Source organism: Rhinichthys klamathensis, unplaced genomic scaffold (genome assembly GCF_029890125.1).
Source record: "Rhinichthys klamathensis goyatoka isolate OS25496 unplaced genomic scaffold, OSU_Roscu_1.1 h1tg000474l_1, whole genome shotgun sequence".
Lineage (NCBI taxonomy): Eukaryota > Metazoa > Chordata > Actinopteri > Cypriniformes > Leuciscidae > Rhinichthys > Rhinichthys klamathensis.
In genome coordinates, this window is record NW_026606962.1 from 502,362 (window position 1) to 518,454 (window position 16,093).

Sequence of the window (16,093 nt, forward strand, 5' to 3'; positions counted from 1 at the left end):
AACATAATAATCATAATTCATACAAAAGCAATATGATCAAACATCACTGGCAACAATGCCTGGTTCTTTAATTGGTCTTATCACAGAGATACATGCAAAACTATAACAATAAATCATATATATAAAAAGAATGCAGTTTACCAGCAACTGCAAAAAAATATCATGAATCAATTTTACATTAGAAAACAAGTGTCCACAGTGGCCTTAGGGACTGAGAAGTCCATGTTACTAATGCTGAAGGAAGGAACTTCCTGAAAGTCTTCACCTCAATGCACTGAACAGCTCTCTCATTCTGCAGGGAGGGACAGGGACACGAAAAATTCTACAGTCTCTCAGCATAGCGAAAAATAGGAGACAGGAGAGCTATAGTATGTACAATCCTGGCACAGTCCTGGAGTGCATTCAATGTGGAATGTGTAAAGCTTACAATGTGTATGTTTGGGCATTCATGAAGAAATAAACAGGCATAATGTAACATTTGCAGTTTGGATACAGCTATTCTCTCGTGATGGCCGCGTGCAACTTCCCAAAATGTTTTGAAAATAGTGAAGACAGAGCATAAAAAATGCTGCATCTGTCAGACACATCCTTCCTTCCCTATTTCCCCCTAAGCACATTTTCCGCTTCCCTCCAGCTTTTTTCAAAACAGTGGAGACGTTAGCAGTGCTCCTAAGGAAGGAGATGAATAAATGGGGCTGAGAAGGAGTTTCGACAGGACCAGATTGAATTCAGGTTTGCTCTCTCAGTTGGACAAAGTGTTTTCATCGAGCTGGTCTGAAGGGACAGTGAGGTCTTGGATCTGGCGGTACACAAAGAAGAACAGTTGTGGCTGTGGGCGGCTATGTAGTTCGGCCTTGATCCTCTGTGGATGAGTGTCCGGGGCCAGCTGCTGTGTGGTTTCATCTGTCAAGAGGAAAAGGGCGTAGTTCTCCGGGTCCGAAACTTTAAACTTGTCCGCGCATATCTGACACACATCCTCCGTTGTGGCGTAAGGATGAACCTGAAGGGTTTTGGCTGTGCAGCCATTGCTTGCATCTTGCAGTGCCACCCGCAAGTAGTTCTGAATATAGACAAGAAGAAATTTAGAGGTACATACCAATATATATCAAGCACATTACTCACATAATTAAGCACATAATTAAGTCATCATAATAATATAAAATATTATTATTATCATTACTGCACATAGTTCATTGCTATTATCATTATTACTGCAAATAGCCTTTTCTGCACGTAATAATCACAAAATTTTGTTTTTCCGAAAAAATTTCTTGATTATTGAAAGAAATAGGGCTGTGCAACGATTAATCGTGATTAATCGCATCCAAAATAAAAGTTTGTGTTTACATATGTGTGTGTACTGTGTCTAATTATTTTGTATATATACACACACACATGCATGTATATATTTAAGACAAAGTGTTCTTAAATATATACATGTATGTGTGTGTATTTATATATACAAAATAATTATACACAGCACACACACACACACACACATATATATATATATATATTAGTATTACAGCTAATATTTCTTTAGCAGTAATAATTATATTAATAATAATACTTAATATTTTTATAATAATTATTATTTATTGGTATTATTATCATTGCAAATAATATACTTATGTTCTTAAATGTATATTGTTTTAAGGAAGTATAGATTAGAACTTTACCAGGGATTTACCTGGAAATCATCCACAGATGGCGTGGAACGCTGGGTTGTGCGTCTGCGGTGCCACTGGTGCAGCGTGTTCCGGGTCTCAGAGCTCAGCACACGAGCTGCCTGGTCCTCCTGGAAGTTCTTGATGAGAGACATTGCCCCATATGCACTGGTCAGGTAATAGCCTCCTAAAATCAGATAAGAAATATTGGAACATTAAATTATGAGATAACTTGAGTAGTTACTGCTGTAGCCCACACACATAGTGGGTTCTAATGTACCTTCTCCATGAAGGAGTGATGGGTCCAGTAACTCCATCATGTACTGTATTTCAGCATCCAGCTGTGGCATGTCACACTGGGCCATCACATATGTCAGCATGGGCAGGAAGTCATCTGCCCCATACATCCTCCCTGCCATTATTACAACAAAAATTGAAACCATGAGTCTATGCAGAAGTATTATAAGCATTCTGTGCACAACCACATTAATGGATTCACACAACTACATCACACTAATGTACCTGAGTTGCTCTCCATTATGGTGTAGATAAGCTTGCACACACTGAGAAGCAGAGACACTTTTTTCTCTGGCGAGTACATCTTGCACATGTTGTGGAACTTGTGGCGAATCTTCTCTATGGCCACGTGGTCAGGGGGAAGAGCACCATCCACGCCCATCTCCTGGGGCTGCTTGGCTTTGGCCGAAACCAGATTCTCCTTCAGCTGCTGCCAAGTCCCGCTGCTCACCTGGAAGTCCTGCAGAGCCGCCTCTATCACAGGCTTCAGGGGCTTCAGCACACACTTGTGCATGGCTTTCTCCATCACCTGATCTATGGAGGAAGAAGTAGACATATGATAATTATATTGAAATAGTTACAAAGAACAGTTGTATAACAATGGGTAATAGGACTAAGCTAGATGCAGTTAATGCAAAAAATAAAATAAAAAATTGTGTAAAAAGAAAACCTGTTAATTCAATCTCAGAAATTCTGATCAAGTTTGTTGATGATTGAGTCTCTTATACTCACCAAGGCTGCATTTATTTGATCAAAACTACAGTAAAACATATTGTGAAATATTATTACAATTTAAAATGACTGTTTTCAATTTTATTATATTTAAACATTTTATTTATTCCTGTGATGGTAAACCTGAATTTTCAGCAGCCATTACTCCAGTCTTCAGTGTCTATGTGACCAAATCAGTGTCTAATAATATGCTGATTTGGTGACAAAAAAATATTTCTTATTGAAATCAATGTTAAAAACAGTTGTGCTGCTTAATATCTTTTTCAGGATTCATTGATGAATAGAAAGGTTAAAAGAAAAGCATTTATTTAAAATAGAATGGTTTTGTAACTAAGTAAAAGTTACTACCGGTACACTGTAACATTTGATCAACAATGCATCCTTGCTGAATAAAAGCACTAATTCTTATTCAAATTATTATTATATATATATATATATATATATATATATATATATATATATATATAGTATATGGCCATAACACCTCATATGTTTTGGAATTTGTTTTGGTGCACTCCATCATAACTATAGCAGGCAAAGGAACAGAAAAAAAACATTGGAACATAAATAAAATCTCAACAAAAATGTTTTTTGGACAAGTCTATTTGTGCACAAGCCTATTTGTGGCTGAAACAACTGTGACCATGAGTATATTGACTGGGATATCCGACGTGGCTCATCGTTCCATTTCCTCCTTTTTAGGGGAATACCTGCTCGCAGTATTTTTACACCTACTTTTCCAAAACTCTTGTTCCAAAACAAGTACAAAATGTCTCCTGACAGCTCAACAGTCTACAGTATTGCTCACAACAAGTTTTGTCCTGTAACTTTGATTGTGCAAGCAGGGCTTGAAGACCATACCTAAATTGTAAAATCAGCTATAAACTGTAGGGGAGTGTATGTGTAACTAAAATCATCTGATCTAAAGAACAGAATGTAATGTTTAAACAGGCTTTGGAAAAGGCTGACAGCGCTGCTTCAGTCAGCACTCCAGACCACTGAGGGAAGAAACACCGTCATAAGTGGTGACAACAGGCATGCTTTTGTGGCACTGCATACGTTTTTTACATTCTTTTTTTTTATAAATGTATTACAATTTTTTTAACAAACTATTACCATTTGTGTGCTTCCTTTTTATTTTTTTTGGGTCAATTACAAATGTAAATTGTCTGTGTAAAACAAATCATTTAATTCTATATGAATAAGTTTATATTGTAAATAACAATGATTTTTAGGTAGACTTTTCTAGGAAAACAGTGCATTTTATCCTTGAAAGGTTGGTTGATTTCACATCATAACTTGTAACATGACAGTTTACACTTCCCTTGTCAGTAAACGTCTTCAACGTGTAGCAGCGTGACTCAACTGCTAGTGACCGTAACAACTTGTCAAACCTGTTTTTGGAAATAAAGTAAACTAAAACCTTTTCTTTCAGATGCAGTCCATATGACATCAATTCAAAATGTAAAAACAAAGCTGTTTGTAGTCAGTGAACACAATGGGGTCAAATGCTATCTACAAGTGTCACCAGCAAATCGCCAAGCGGAAATATAAGCTTCCTTTTTTTCACCAGCCAAGGCTACATATACTCCCACTCAGTCACTCCATTCACAAGAAATGATGTATCAGAAGCACAACTAATGAATAGCCAGATTATTGTGCCTTACATCAGGGTATTTTAGAGGTCTGACTTAAACTCTGACACGTCTGAATGCTTAAACAGAATCAGCTGTTGCAAATGTGTTTACATGGTCATCTGTCCCAGGAGAGAGCAGACAGCTCGGTAAACAAGACCCGCTCCTGTCACTTTTGTGAGAAATGCAAAGAGCTCTGCTAATGAAGGCGTGAGGGTGGCACAGGGCCAAAGATTTAGAGGAACTGAACTGGTTTGTAGTTCCACTTAAGAGTTTTATTCTGTGGAACAACCGCAGACACAGTGAAAGGGACGGGACTGGGAGGGGTACATATTACATACTATATAATGTTATGTGTACTGCCTTTATTATTGAGCAAATTCTTGTGATTTGGACCCTTAATATTTGGCTAGGATGTCACTGCACTTCAGGTCAACAGGAAACCACAGCAGAGATGGCAACAGGAATGTTTACAGGAATGCAGCTCAGATCAGAAACACTCATTCGTCAAGGCCACCTCTACTTGAAAGGCTATCTTCCAAGGCTTATAAACATCCCCTCAGACAATCTCCTATTCTCCTCACTGTCTCTCATACATAGCACTCTCTCTGTCTCTCTCTCGCTCCATGTCTGCACTGCTCTCTGGAAAATGAAGCCGCAGTGACAGGAGAAGTGAATCCACTGATGCTTCCCACACAACAAGCACACACTAGCGCTAAAGTTAGGAGACAAGGCTGCAAAGTACGTCACAACACAGAACAAAAGGCACACACAAATTACCGGTATACCAGACAAACAGACCAAATAAAATTCCCCTTCATAGTCTATTGACCCCTCCAAATAAACGAAGTCTTTCAGGAAAATGAATGATAACACCAAACTGAATCTCTAGTCTAAGACGTGTTTTTAAGGAAGTACTCAGAATAGAGCAAAGGCACAACAACAACAAAAAATCCTTGGGCCTGAAGTAGAAACAATAAGTCTTTCCAGACACATCTCGGTAAAACAGTGTCTTAACCCTGTTATGACTCAAAAGTGAGTTATGAGCTGAAACACGGACTTAAAAACAGACTTCGGGGGAAAAAAGGGTGACATTTTCTGTCAAAGGTCATTAACTGTGCATTCAAGCTTGTTCTAATTGCTTTGTTAAGTCGCAGAAAAGGATTGCTGTCCATGGCAGCATGATCTCATAGCTATGGCCCTAATTGTGCTTGTTTAAACACAATCTGCCAGTTCACAAAGGCAGCAGCATCAGGTTAGGTGCTCTGAACAAGAGCCCTTTTCTCTACATTCTTGCCTAACACCCACATACTTGATGCCTGAATCAACAAGCAGGAGGGGTTACGCCAGATCATAGTAGAGCTATATCGGAGACACTGGCTTATTTGGTCCATTCTGGGAAAATCTGGAAAGTGATTTATTCCTCAAAACACATAGCAGAGCAAGAATTTGTTTACAACCCATAAGAGAGAGAAGAGGAGGAGGACGCTCAGGGCGATGGATGGCGCAAATTTCCTGAAGAAAGAAAACAAAACCCGGCTGGGCTGAAAATCATCATTAATACTTTAGAATTGATCAAAATTAACCTCAACCAAATTTGTGATAACTAAACTACTTCAGCATACTGTAGATTTGGTAGGCTTTTACAGCTAGTGTGTCATTGTATAAAGTATATTATTGCCTGTCGCAGACAGTGAAAGGCGTGTGGCCAGTTATACAAAAGCTATACTAATGGTTCTCTGCCCACACAAGAGTATGCCAGAGTACATCTCAGCTCAATGTCCCTTGTGTGTGCCGCTCACGTGGAGTAAAACGCCTCCAGGCCGAGATGAACAGACATGAGAGCTTTGCCTCATGCACACACGCTCACAGGTTTAACCCCCAGAGACCCAAGCATCCATACTGATGGTGTACTGTTTGTTTACACCCAAAAACATGTTTTTAGAAAGGCACTGGTTATAAAAAACATGATATTTATCTGAAAACAATGTCTCGTTTAAACAGGTTTTTAAAATATTTCAATAAATTATTCTGTACTGTATATATCACACTTTCCATTTCTTCTAAATGTTGCAGATATATATTATCCAAAACAGTTTGCAATGGTGCAATGATGTCAATACGCAGTAATCATGTTGTGTAATATTACATACTGTCCATACTATGACATTCAAACAGTAAATATTTCCCTGCCAAATTTCTTGTTGTGAAACATTTGTGAGTAATTTTGCTACAATGGGTCTTTGAGGGTAAAAGAACTGTAACCTGACAGTATTCAACATACCACTGGACATAATGAGAAACATTCTACACACGTGCCCTCTTCCCAGCTACAGAATTCTCCACACACACAGCAAAGTGAAATTATTACGGGTTTAATATTATGACCTGCTCCTCTGGAATTTAAAATATACTATTTTATTTGTACACTTAAAATTCTAGCTAAAAGGTCCTATTTGTTGTACGGTGAGCGGTGGACCACAGGTTCCTTGTAAATCTGTGGCAATGGAGACTGGTGCCTCATTTTACAAGAAGATTCAGATCATAAATAGTCCGCCAAGACTGTCTCAGCCTGTGAGACTCTCATCCAATGTTTGTTAACCACAAAAAAGCCTTGGATCATTCTTAATGTCCCTTTTCAATCCTATAGACCCTTAAAAACAAGCAACATTCTGATGCACAGCTGATTATTTCTAATAGTTCACTTAAGGAACCTATATGAATATCAAATTCATGAATATGTTGGTAAGCCTATGGTACACAGCTCTTGCAAGACGAGATCTGTCTTTAATAATTGTATTATCACTGTATATATTAACCTCTACTACAAAGACAGTTTACCAGATGTCAGAGCAAATATTATTTCCTCTAATCCTTTGCATTGAGAGTAAGTTGATTAACATTGACAAGATCATTAAATGCCTTAATACTGCAGAATTTCAATTTAGTGTGTTTAGTGCTCAATGGCCCAGCCCCAAATGGCACATCTGATGTGTATTTGTGGTCTTGCGATGGCTGCTGCATGGTTGTGAATTTCTAAGAGACTGCAGAGTGTCAATTTGAGACCACATAGCACCCCCCTTTGTGGAGTCAATGCACACTTTTGCAAAATCTTCCCTTTTGTATTGAAGGAAGGAAGCCTTACCAATTTGATCCTCGGGGATAAGGGACTCAATAGGTGGGTCAAGCTCCGAGCTCTGCAACAGGTAGGACTTCATCTGAGTCATGAACTGCCTGAGAGTCTGCAGCAGGTCCAAGCCCGATGTGTGGCTGCCGCCATTCTCCTGCAAAAAGCTCACATAGTCCTGCACCAGGCAGCCAAAGTAAGTCCCTTTATCCCTGGACTGCTCAACGATCTTCCGAATGGCTCTCCTCTCAGGCGTCATCAGAGAATTGAGAACCCCGCTCATTTTGCGCAAATGTCCTCTCAGTGCACGCGGCAGCACGAATGTACCAGCACCGTTCCGCTTTTTTGACTTGAAGGGTGGTGGCGCCTCCTGGTCGCTCTCCAAGTTGATGCCGTCGTCTTCTTCCTCTTCTTCCTCCTCCAGGCTGCTGTCGCCAGTGGGACGTTCAGTTCTGGAGGGACTAGCCTCCATAGGCAGCGAGAAGCTGTGGGTGAAGTCGAGAGAATCTGAGGACGAGGTGGAGATGCTGAGGTCGCTCAAACGCTCTCGTCCTGTGGAGCAGCGCTCATCAGCGGGGCTGCAGTTCTCTAGGGTGGTGGAGTTGCATGAAGAAAGCTTGGCCAGGCTCCAAGACACGGCTTCCTCAATGGTCTGGTCATCAAGGGCCATGTGGCAGCGGAGGCCGTCTGCGTCAAGCAGACCGGAGGAATTCTTACTGCGAGATGAGGGCACTAGGGTGGGCTTACTGAACTTTTTGGGTGGGGAGGATGAGGGAGATAAGGAACTAAAGGATGATCCCAACCTCCCCAGCAGGCTGCTCTTTTCCTGAGGCGTTTTGATCCAACAGACCGTCTCAGGCATGGTCTTCTGTTTACGGAGAACTGCTGATTTTCCGGAGGCAAAGCAGGGAGGTGGGGGTCGAGGTGGTGGGGATCTCTCACTCTTGGATCTAGTCACACTAGCGTGTGGTTTGTTTTGTGTGCTGCTTGTTCGGCAGAAGATGTTGCGATCTATTCTATGCAGAGCACTGTGGTGGTGCTGAGAGCCACTTGCATTACCCGGGGCTTTTTCTTGCTTTTTGGGTGAAGGGTTAGTTTGGTGTGTCTGCAGGAAGAGGGGATTGATGAAGCACAGCGCTCCGTTGGATTGACTGTATTCAAGTTCAGAAGGGGTCCGAGTGAATGGGATGCCCGGGACTCTTGGGGAGAAATTAATGCCCAACTGTTTTAGATTTCGACTGTCACAAACAGTCTCCCCAGACTCAGAAGACTTCTTATTGCACAGTTCAGAGTCCCAGAAACCTGCAGAAAGATAACACAATGAGGCTCCATTTGAGTAAAAAAATGCAATAAATTTGGATAAAGAGAAGAAAAAGAAAAAACAAGACATTCTCAGGAAAAGCTCATTCTCTGAATTTGAAGAACTAAGAGGACAGCTGAATCATACAATTTTTTTAACGTAATTACAGAAGAATATTAGAAATACACAAATAAAAGAGAAATTTCAGAAAATTCGAAATATTGAGCTACAATATCAAGTGACTAACAAAAATGCTCAAGAACATTAACAGACACTTCAGATAATGCTTCTGAAAGGGTTATCCTACAAATCCAAGCACTGGCATTCAGAACACAATGACACAATCGAGTGGGCGCAAACACAAAACCACAAAATTCCATGACAGAAACTAATGAAAAAAACATTGAAGTGAACAATCAACAAAATCTTTAAACAATGAGACAAGAAAAGGAGAATTAAACTCACGCTACATCTAATAATTAAGTCTTCTCTTCAGTCTGTATGTAAATAGTGTGAGCAGGAAAGTTTACACGTCTACAGTCCATGCAGTGACTCTGCTGTCTGAGTTGTGAGTGGTAGAGTAGTGCTGATACACACGCAGTGAATGGTGAGATCATGCTGATGAGAAGGTGGGAGGAGCACAGAGGCTCCAGCTCTCAGTTCCTCCTCTCATATTACTCACTCGTTCATACTAAAGGCCGCCCCTTCAAACGATTTCATTTGATGCATGCAGTACAAGAATGACTTTTCTTTATTTTGGTTTTGTTATCCAGTAAACAGACACTTTGTACTTTGATCAAGTTTCAGTTTTAGGTAATCAAACACTATAAGTATCGACTATAACTATGAGATATAAAAATAAATAAACAAAAGGGGAAAATGTTGTACTTAACAATAATGTGCTGATTAATTTACCAATAAATTGAGGTAAATTAACATATTTAGAGATAAGTTTCGCATGTACTGGGTGCTGCATCATTTAATATATTTTTAACGTAAATAAATTGAAAACTTTGCCAATGTAGTTTAGAACAAAATTGGTGTCGTATGGCCAGAATATTTCAAATTATTTTTATTAAATAATAATAGCAATAATAATAATAATAGTAAATTGCTCGAAAGCTAGAACCGAAATATAGGATTGACAGGAAATACGATTTTTTTTCTTGATCAGTCATCTCCTAACTGATGACATCTGAGACAAGTGTGGGACGTGTTTGCGTCACTCAGATCAGTTCTGCAGAAGTGCCACCTGTACAGGTGTGGAATGACTGGAAACCTGCACCTGTGTATACAATTGTTCTTTTATTTGATCTTTTCTGTCTCTTCTTTGCCTCACTCTCTGTAAACAAACTTAAAATGCTACCATTACGTTGTTGCCTTTGTCTCTTTTGCTCTGTCTGCTACGCTTCTCTTGTTATCCTCAGCTCACCCCCACAGTTTCCTGATCATAATCGGCAGTTAATGAGCCGTTGGAATTTTGTCTTGGTGGAGTTTCTCTTGGAAATGATCTTAGTTTGAGGTCCCACACCCATCACTGCTCTCAGCTTAACTCTGCATGGCCATTTTAGCATTCATTACTGCATAACCGTATTATTAAAGGTGGCATAACCTACCTGCCAAGAGTCGCTGTCTCACCTATCCAATTCAGACTGCCTGGTCTTCCTAAGGAAAATATGATCCCCTCTGCGATTTCAAGTATGCCATTTCACAAAACTAAAATATGATCTTATTGCTCTTAAACTCTTAAATGAAAACATGTACCTAAACAAGTCATTTACTGATTTCATATTCAGATTATGATAAAACAAAAAATGCCTTTGACCCAAATCAAACAATTTAATCATATAATGATCATCATTTCTGCTAATCAAACAAAACCACAACAATTTTTTTTGTAAAGTTTTTATACGTCTTACTAGAGGAATGATGTACATCACATACGTCAATTAAAGTACAAAGTTACAACATGAATCAGAAACAAAGCAAACAGGCAGATCTCTGTTTGACAGGGACATTAACTAGCATCAAACACATCTGTGGTCAATTTCACCTAGCCAAAGTCTTATCATCCGCATATGTTGTCCGCATGAGCTGTTTGTAAAATGCCACGTGTCGAATGTTTGCTGGTACAGTAACACCTGTATTGTCAATACTCCAGGATGTGTCCGAATGACGTTCTGTTCTTCACTATGCTAGATGTTGTTGTACTACAGAATCTAGCATGTTCATACAGCCTGCAGGTTTAAGGCTTTAAGACTTTAAAAAAAATACCAGTAGATGGAAAGATCATACAACATTATGTTGAATTGGCTGCCTTTTTTATTTTTCCATAGTTGGTCACTCTAATACCGTATATTAGGGATGCACAATATATGGACACCATATGGTTGGTCTCGCCATGGTTATTAGCATATACGTATTGGATCTTTAATTGTGAATTTCCTACATTTTTACATTTAGATTTCCTTTGATGTCATCTAACGCTCACTTAAAGTTTATCTTTAAAAACACTAATAATTTAATAACACTGATAAATGTAATCTTTAACAAATGTCAAAACTAACCTTCATTTTTCATGCACATTATTATGTTGTGATGCATAAATTCACTTGTAGAATTTAAAATTACTGATTTTAATGTTTGTTTATTTAGACAGTATAACAGTAAAGAGTTTTAATAATGGGTATCAATTGGTTATTGGCTATAACATGAAAATAAGTTAATCATATTTTAATATGTGCACCCCTTCTCTATATATATGCCGTATATTTTGTCTTTATTTAGAGTTAAAATGCTTAGCTAAATGCTTTATTTGAACCATGTAAAACTGCTGAGTGCTCACCAACGATTAAACGTTGCTACACTGAGTACAGTATTAAAACTTTGACCTGAATTGAAGATGGAATGCAAACATCTGCATTAGGTTTGAAGTACACACAGCATTACACCCAAACACACAGACATATAATAAACACAAAAAAAAGCTGAGGGTCATTAGAGGAGCAGTTATGCTGTCTGAGTAACGCTGAAACCCAACAGTCAGCAGTTAGGCTCAATAAAACATTCATGCACAGAGACGAAAATTCACCTCTTCCGAACTGAGCCACTTCCTCCAGATCTGTGAGGGTCTTTGCAGCTGCGATGGCCTCAGGGAGCTTCAGGGTGAAGGGCAGAACGTCCCTAAAGAGCACAAATGAATGTTGAGAATCATTACAAACATTCTTCAAAAGACTGATGACAAATACTAAAAACTAAACGTGCTGAGAGTTGTTGTCTGCACTCGTGGCGAGAGTGAAAGCAAGAATGAGTAGGTTAGGGAGAAAGAGGTCTGTGTTTATCAACTGACTTTTCTGCGTGGCATTGGCACAGACCTAGCTTGGATTTGTTAAGTCTAGCAAGCCTCTTCATTACAGAGCTCATATGGGTGGTATGTAAACAGGTTAAAACAAACAAACTTTGACTACACTCTGTTCTTTCAAGCAAAAAGAGGCCATGTTTCCAGTTAGACTCTTCCTTCCTGTTATTATCTGTGTTGCATTGGAATGCAATTGAATAAGCATCATCTGGTTTTACTTTACCACAAACTTTTTAATTTGTTTTAATTTATGAACTTCAGGAGATTTTGGTGCAGGGTATAATTTCCATGCATTACAAAAACAACAACACCTCTCCTTTCCATTGGCCCAGTCCAACAGATAGTCCCATCCTAAACTCATGCCATCGGTTGAGTTAATATTGCTGTGTTAGGCTGAGTCTGTATGCTTGGGTAATCATTACTACATGTAGTTTTAGTATAAACCTCTTTAGACTTTCTTATGGAAGAAGCAAGAATTCTTATAAATGAATAATATATACACCAACAAAACATAAAGGTCGCGGTCCTCCATCTTTTAAATATAAAAAGTCCAGTGAATTATCTTGGAAACAAAAGCAGTTTTTGTAGCAGTTTCATTTGTTTTCAGAATGGGATCATCTTACCTGCTGATACAGCAGAACGCCACCAGTCGAAAGAGGTCTGCAAAGCTGATCCCTGAGCCCTCCAGGGAAAAAGCTGTAATAAAGACACACCACAGAAGGTTACACTGGACTTGCTATTGGAAAAAGTGGAATGACCTAACAGCCTCTCTCAAAGGGAAAAGTAAACAGAGCCAAATTTGTACATTTAAACTTCCTTCACACAAGCCGCACAGAATCTGACCCACTTACTGTATGTGCAGAGAGTGACAGACAAAGGCAGAGAGAGAAAACAGAGAGATGAAACCATTCTAATGCTGATTATACACTTCATATTTTTGTGAAAACCGTGATAATTTTTTTAACTGAAAAATCCTGGAAACAAGAAATCTTTTGTAATTAGGTAAAAGTCTTTTCTGTCACTTTTGATCAATTGAATCAATGCATATATATTATGCATATATGAATATATATATAATAAAATACTCAATTTCTTAAAAAAAAAATCATACTGACCCAACATTTTTGAATGATAGTGGATGCTGTTCAGATCACAACACACATATATTGTACTGACATTCAGTACCACAGCACTCTTATCACCCTGTCATATGAAATGTGTGTTTGACAGAATAACACGATTTATAAATTAAGTTAAAGTGCCCTATTATGCTTTTCAAATATTACCTTTCATGCAGTGTGTATGAATATAGCCGTTTGTGAACGTAAGGTCTACAAAGTTTTAAAGATCAAATTAAAGATCAAATTGTATGACAAATAAAGTAATTGTCTCTTAAAAGAAAGAACCGATCCTGAACTGCTGAAACGAGTCATCAGCAATTCCATTCTCACTTCCTGTTACATACCTACTGTATGTAACAAATTTGCATAACGCCAGCCTATGGTGATCATAGGCTTTATGCCGAGCGTCACGTGACCAAGCCGGAAAACAGATCACATCGCTTCCGATTCAGGTCTTTTGTATGTGCTTCATGAAATTTTTTGCGGTTTTACTCAAGATAACTTAAAAGGAGCAAGCAAAAATGAGCATAACCAATGTCCCTCGCATGTGCAGATTGATATTTAAAAGTTTTTAAATTTTTCTTCTTCACACTAACGTTTAGATATTTAAATAGCATAAAACACCAATAACAAAGTGAACTTAGTAGGTTAGCTGATTACCTTAAAAATCCATAGATATCGTAGTTTGTTCTTTGACAAGCGGATGCAATGAGACCCGTTTTCCGGTTTGGTCACGTGATGCTCGGCATAAAGCATATTGGCTGCCCGCAAACAAGTTCTAATTTGACCTGCCTTCAAACACTGTAATTGTTGCTGGTTCGTGTAGTTTGGTTTGTGTTGTCAACATGTCAAGAAAGACATTGTTTTGAGAGCTGCGAATCCACTTTGCATGCACTTTAAAAGGATGTGCACTCACACTGGAATTGATACAGAAAAAAAAAAACATCGCCATCGTGCTGAAGAAGCCTCCAAAGCTGAAATTCAGATATGGTAATGGACGTTTTGTTTCCGACACGCACTGTATGTGGTTGACCAATCACAACAGACTGTGCCATTTGGCAAAATCAGAGCAGAGTAGGCTTGTGGAAAGGAGGGGTTTAGAGAGACAATATTTGAACAAAACTTTTTCAGGCTCTTTGTGAAATGAGGTGATGTGAAATCTATATTATAAGAAAATTCAACTGTTTTTTTTTTTTTTACCTTGGATGCATGTAAACCTATTGTACGAGACTCCAAAACAAAATTAGGAACCTTTAATAATGCATAATAGGGGCACTTTAAAATTCTCGATTAAATTTCAGACGTTTAAAGGGATACTTCAGGATTTAGCATTAAGCTTTGTATTAGTAGGAAACCTGTAGTATTTTCCAATTACCGTGCTTTCCACCCTCATATCCCCCTGAGACGAGAGATTTATGTATTTTTTGTCTGGAAAAAATCCTCAGATGACGCAAAAATCGTAATTTTGCGTCATCTGAGGTTTTTTTTGGCCAGAGACTAAAGACTACAGCCAGTAGTAGGGGCTGTCCCGCATGTTCTCAACCCGCCCATAGAGGGTGGGATCTCACTTACAGTCTATGGATCTCACTCACAGAATGTACACATAGTGTGATACATCTTTTTTTGGAAGCTAAGCTAGCAGGCTCTTGTTCTGTGGAGAAAGCTGAGTAACTTAGTAGGAGAAAGCTGAGTAGTAGGGGTTACCATCCTCTTTTTCCCGGACATGTCCGGCCGTCGAGATCGTACAAAATGTCCTGGATTCAGCTTTTGCTTTCTGCAGTCGACATTCATTGTTTACATGCACACGCAGCACACCTTTTGTTTCAATCTAACTGAATTAATTCCGATTGGTGAATCTGAATGTAGTGTTTACATGAACGCTAAACAAGTGATCGGTTGATGTGCGTTTTAACATTGCTAATAAAATTCCCGCTCCTCCGTGAGAGATACGAGACCGGTGCGTCTCACAGGTGTCGCTCATCAGTAATCACGCCACCGGCCTCACGCCGGTCTCCCGCGGCCCTAGCCTTGCCCTGCTCGCCACAGTAAACATGATGAATGGCGAGCAGGAACGCAAGAGCCGAACTCCCGGACATTTTGGGCGATCTCGAAATCCCGGGCAGACTCATCACGGAGGCCCTGTCCCAAACGGCGCACTTCATGCGGACTTTCGGTCTCGTGGACTTAAATTGCGCGTGCTCGCCGAGTCTACGAGTCCGTAGGCCGTCCCATTTAGCATTTTAACGCTCTGAAGTGTGTTCAGCAGCACCCCCTTTGTACCCTTGAAGCGGTCTTCCGCGAAGCCCGCATAGATGCAGGCTCCACACACTTTAACTACCCAGGAATCCTTGCGAAAGGCCAATCAGACAACGGATGGGAGGAGATTTCGCTCACGGACAATTGTTAACATGGCTGAAAAGAAAATATTTAAGTGTAATTATCATTACGGTTTTTATGACAAGTTTATACAAACATTATAATAATAATAATAAACTTTATTTTATATAGCGCCTTTAAAAAGTATCTCAAAGCGCTTCACAAGAATAAAAACATAAAACATACAATTAAACAAACAATGCATTACTGACAGAAAAACGTAATAAAATACAAAAAATAAAAACATTATGAAATATAGGATTAATAATAATAATAATAAAAGACAATTATAAACAATTATGTAAAAGTTACCCTAAACAAATAAGTTTTAAGTGATGTTTTAAAAACACTTAGAGATTTGGCTTGCCTAATCTCAATAGGCAGGGAATTCCAAAGTTTTGGTGCATTCGACGAGAAGGCCCTATCACCCATGGATTTTAGTCGGGTATGCGGAACAACTAAAAGGCCAGCTTCTAAAGAG

At 39.0% G+C, this 16,093-nt stretch overlaps 1 protein-coding gene across 4 annotated transcripts in view; it reads right to left on the bottom strand.

Annotated features, from left to right (window-relative positions):
- Positions 1-402: 402 nt before the first annotated feature.
- Positions 403-16,093, bottom strand: part of rin2a (Ras and Rab interactor 2a) — a 46,916-nt gene continuing 31,225 nt past the window's right edge. For 3 of the 4 annotated variants that reach the window (XM_056236943.1, XM_056236944.1, XM_056236946.1), the window contains 7 exons: positions 12,739-12,811; positions 11,849-11,940; positions 7,476-8,759; positions 2,190-2,498; positions 1,948-2,079; positions 1,691-1,854; positions 403-1,060 (listed from right to left, as the gene is read on the bottom strand). In XM_056236943.1, the coding sequence (XP_056092918.1) occupies positions 743-1,060; positions 1,691-1,854; positions 1,948-2,079; positions 2,190-2,498; positions 7,476-8,759; positions 11,849-11,940; positions 12,739-12,811 (2,372 nt within the window). In that variant the 3' untranslated portion in view covers positions 403-742. Of the gene's footprint in view, positions 1,061-1,679; positions 1,855-1,947; positions 2,080-2,189; positions 2,499-7,475; positions 8,760-11,848; positions 11,941-12,738; positions 12,812-16,093 lie in introns of all 4 variants that reach the window. The other variant, XM_056236947.1, reaches the window with a different exon arrangement.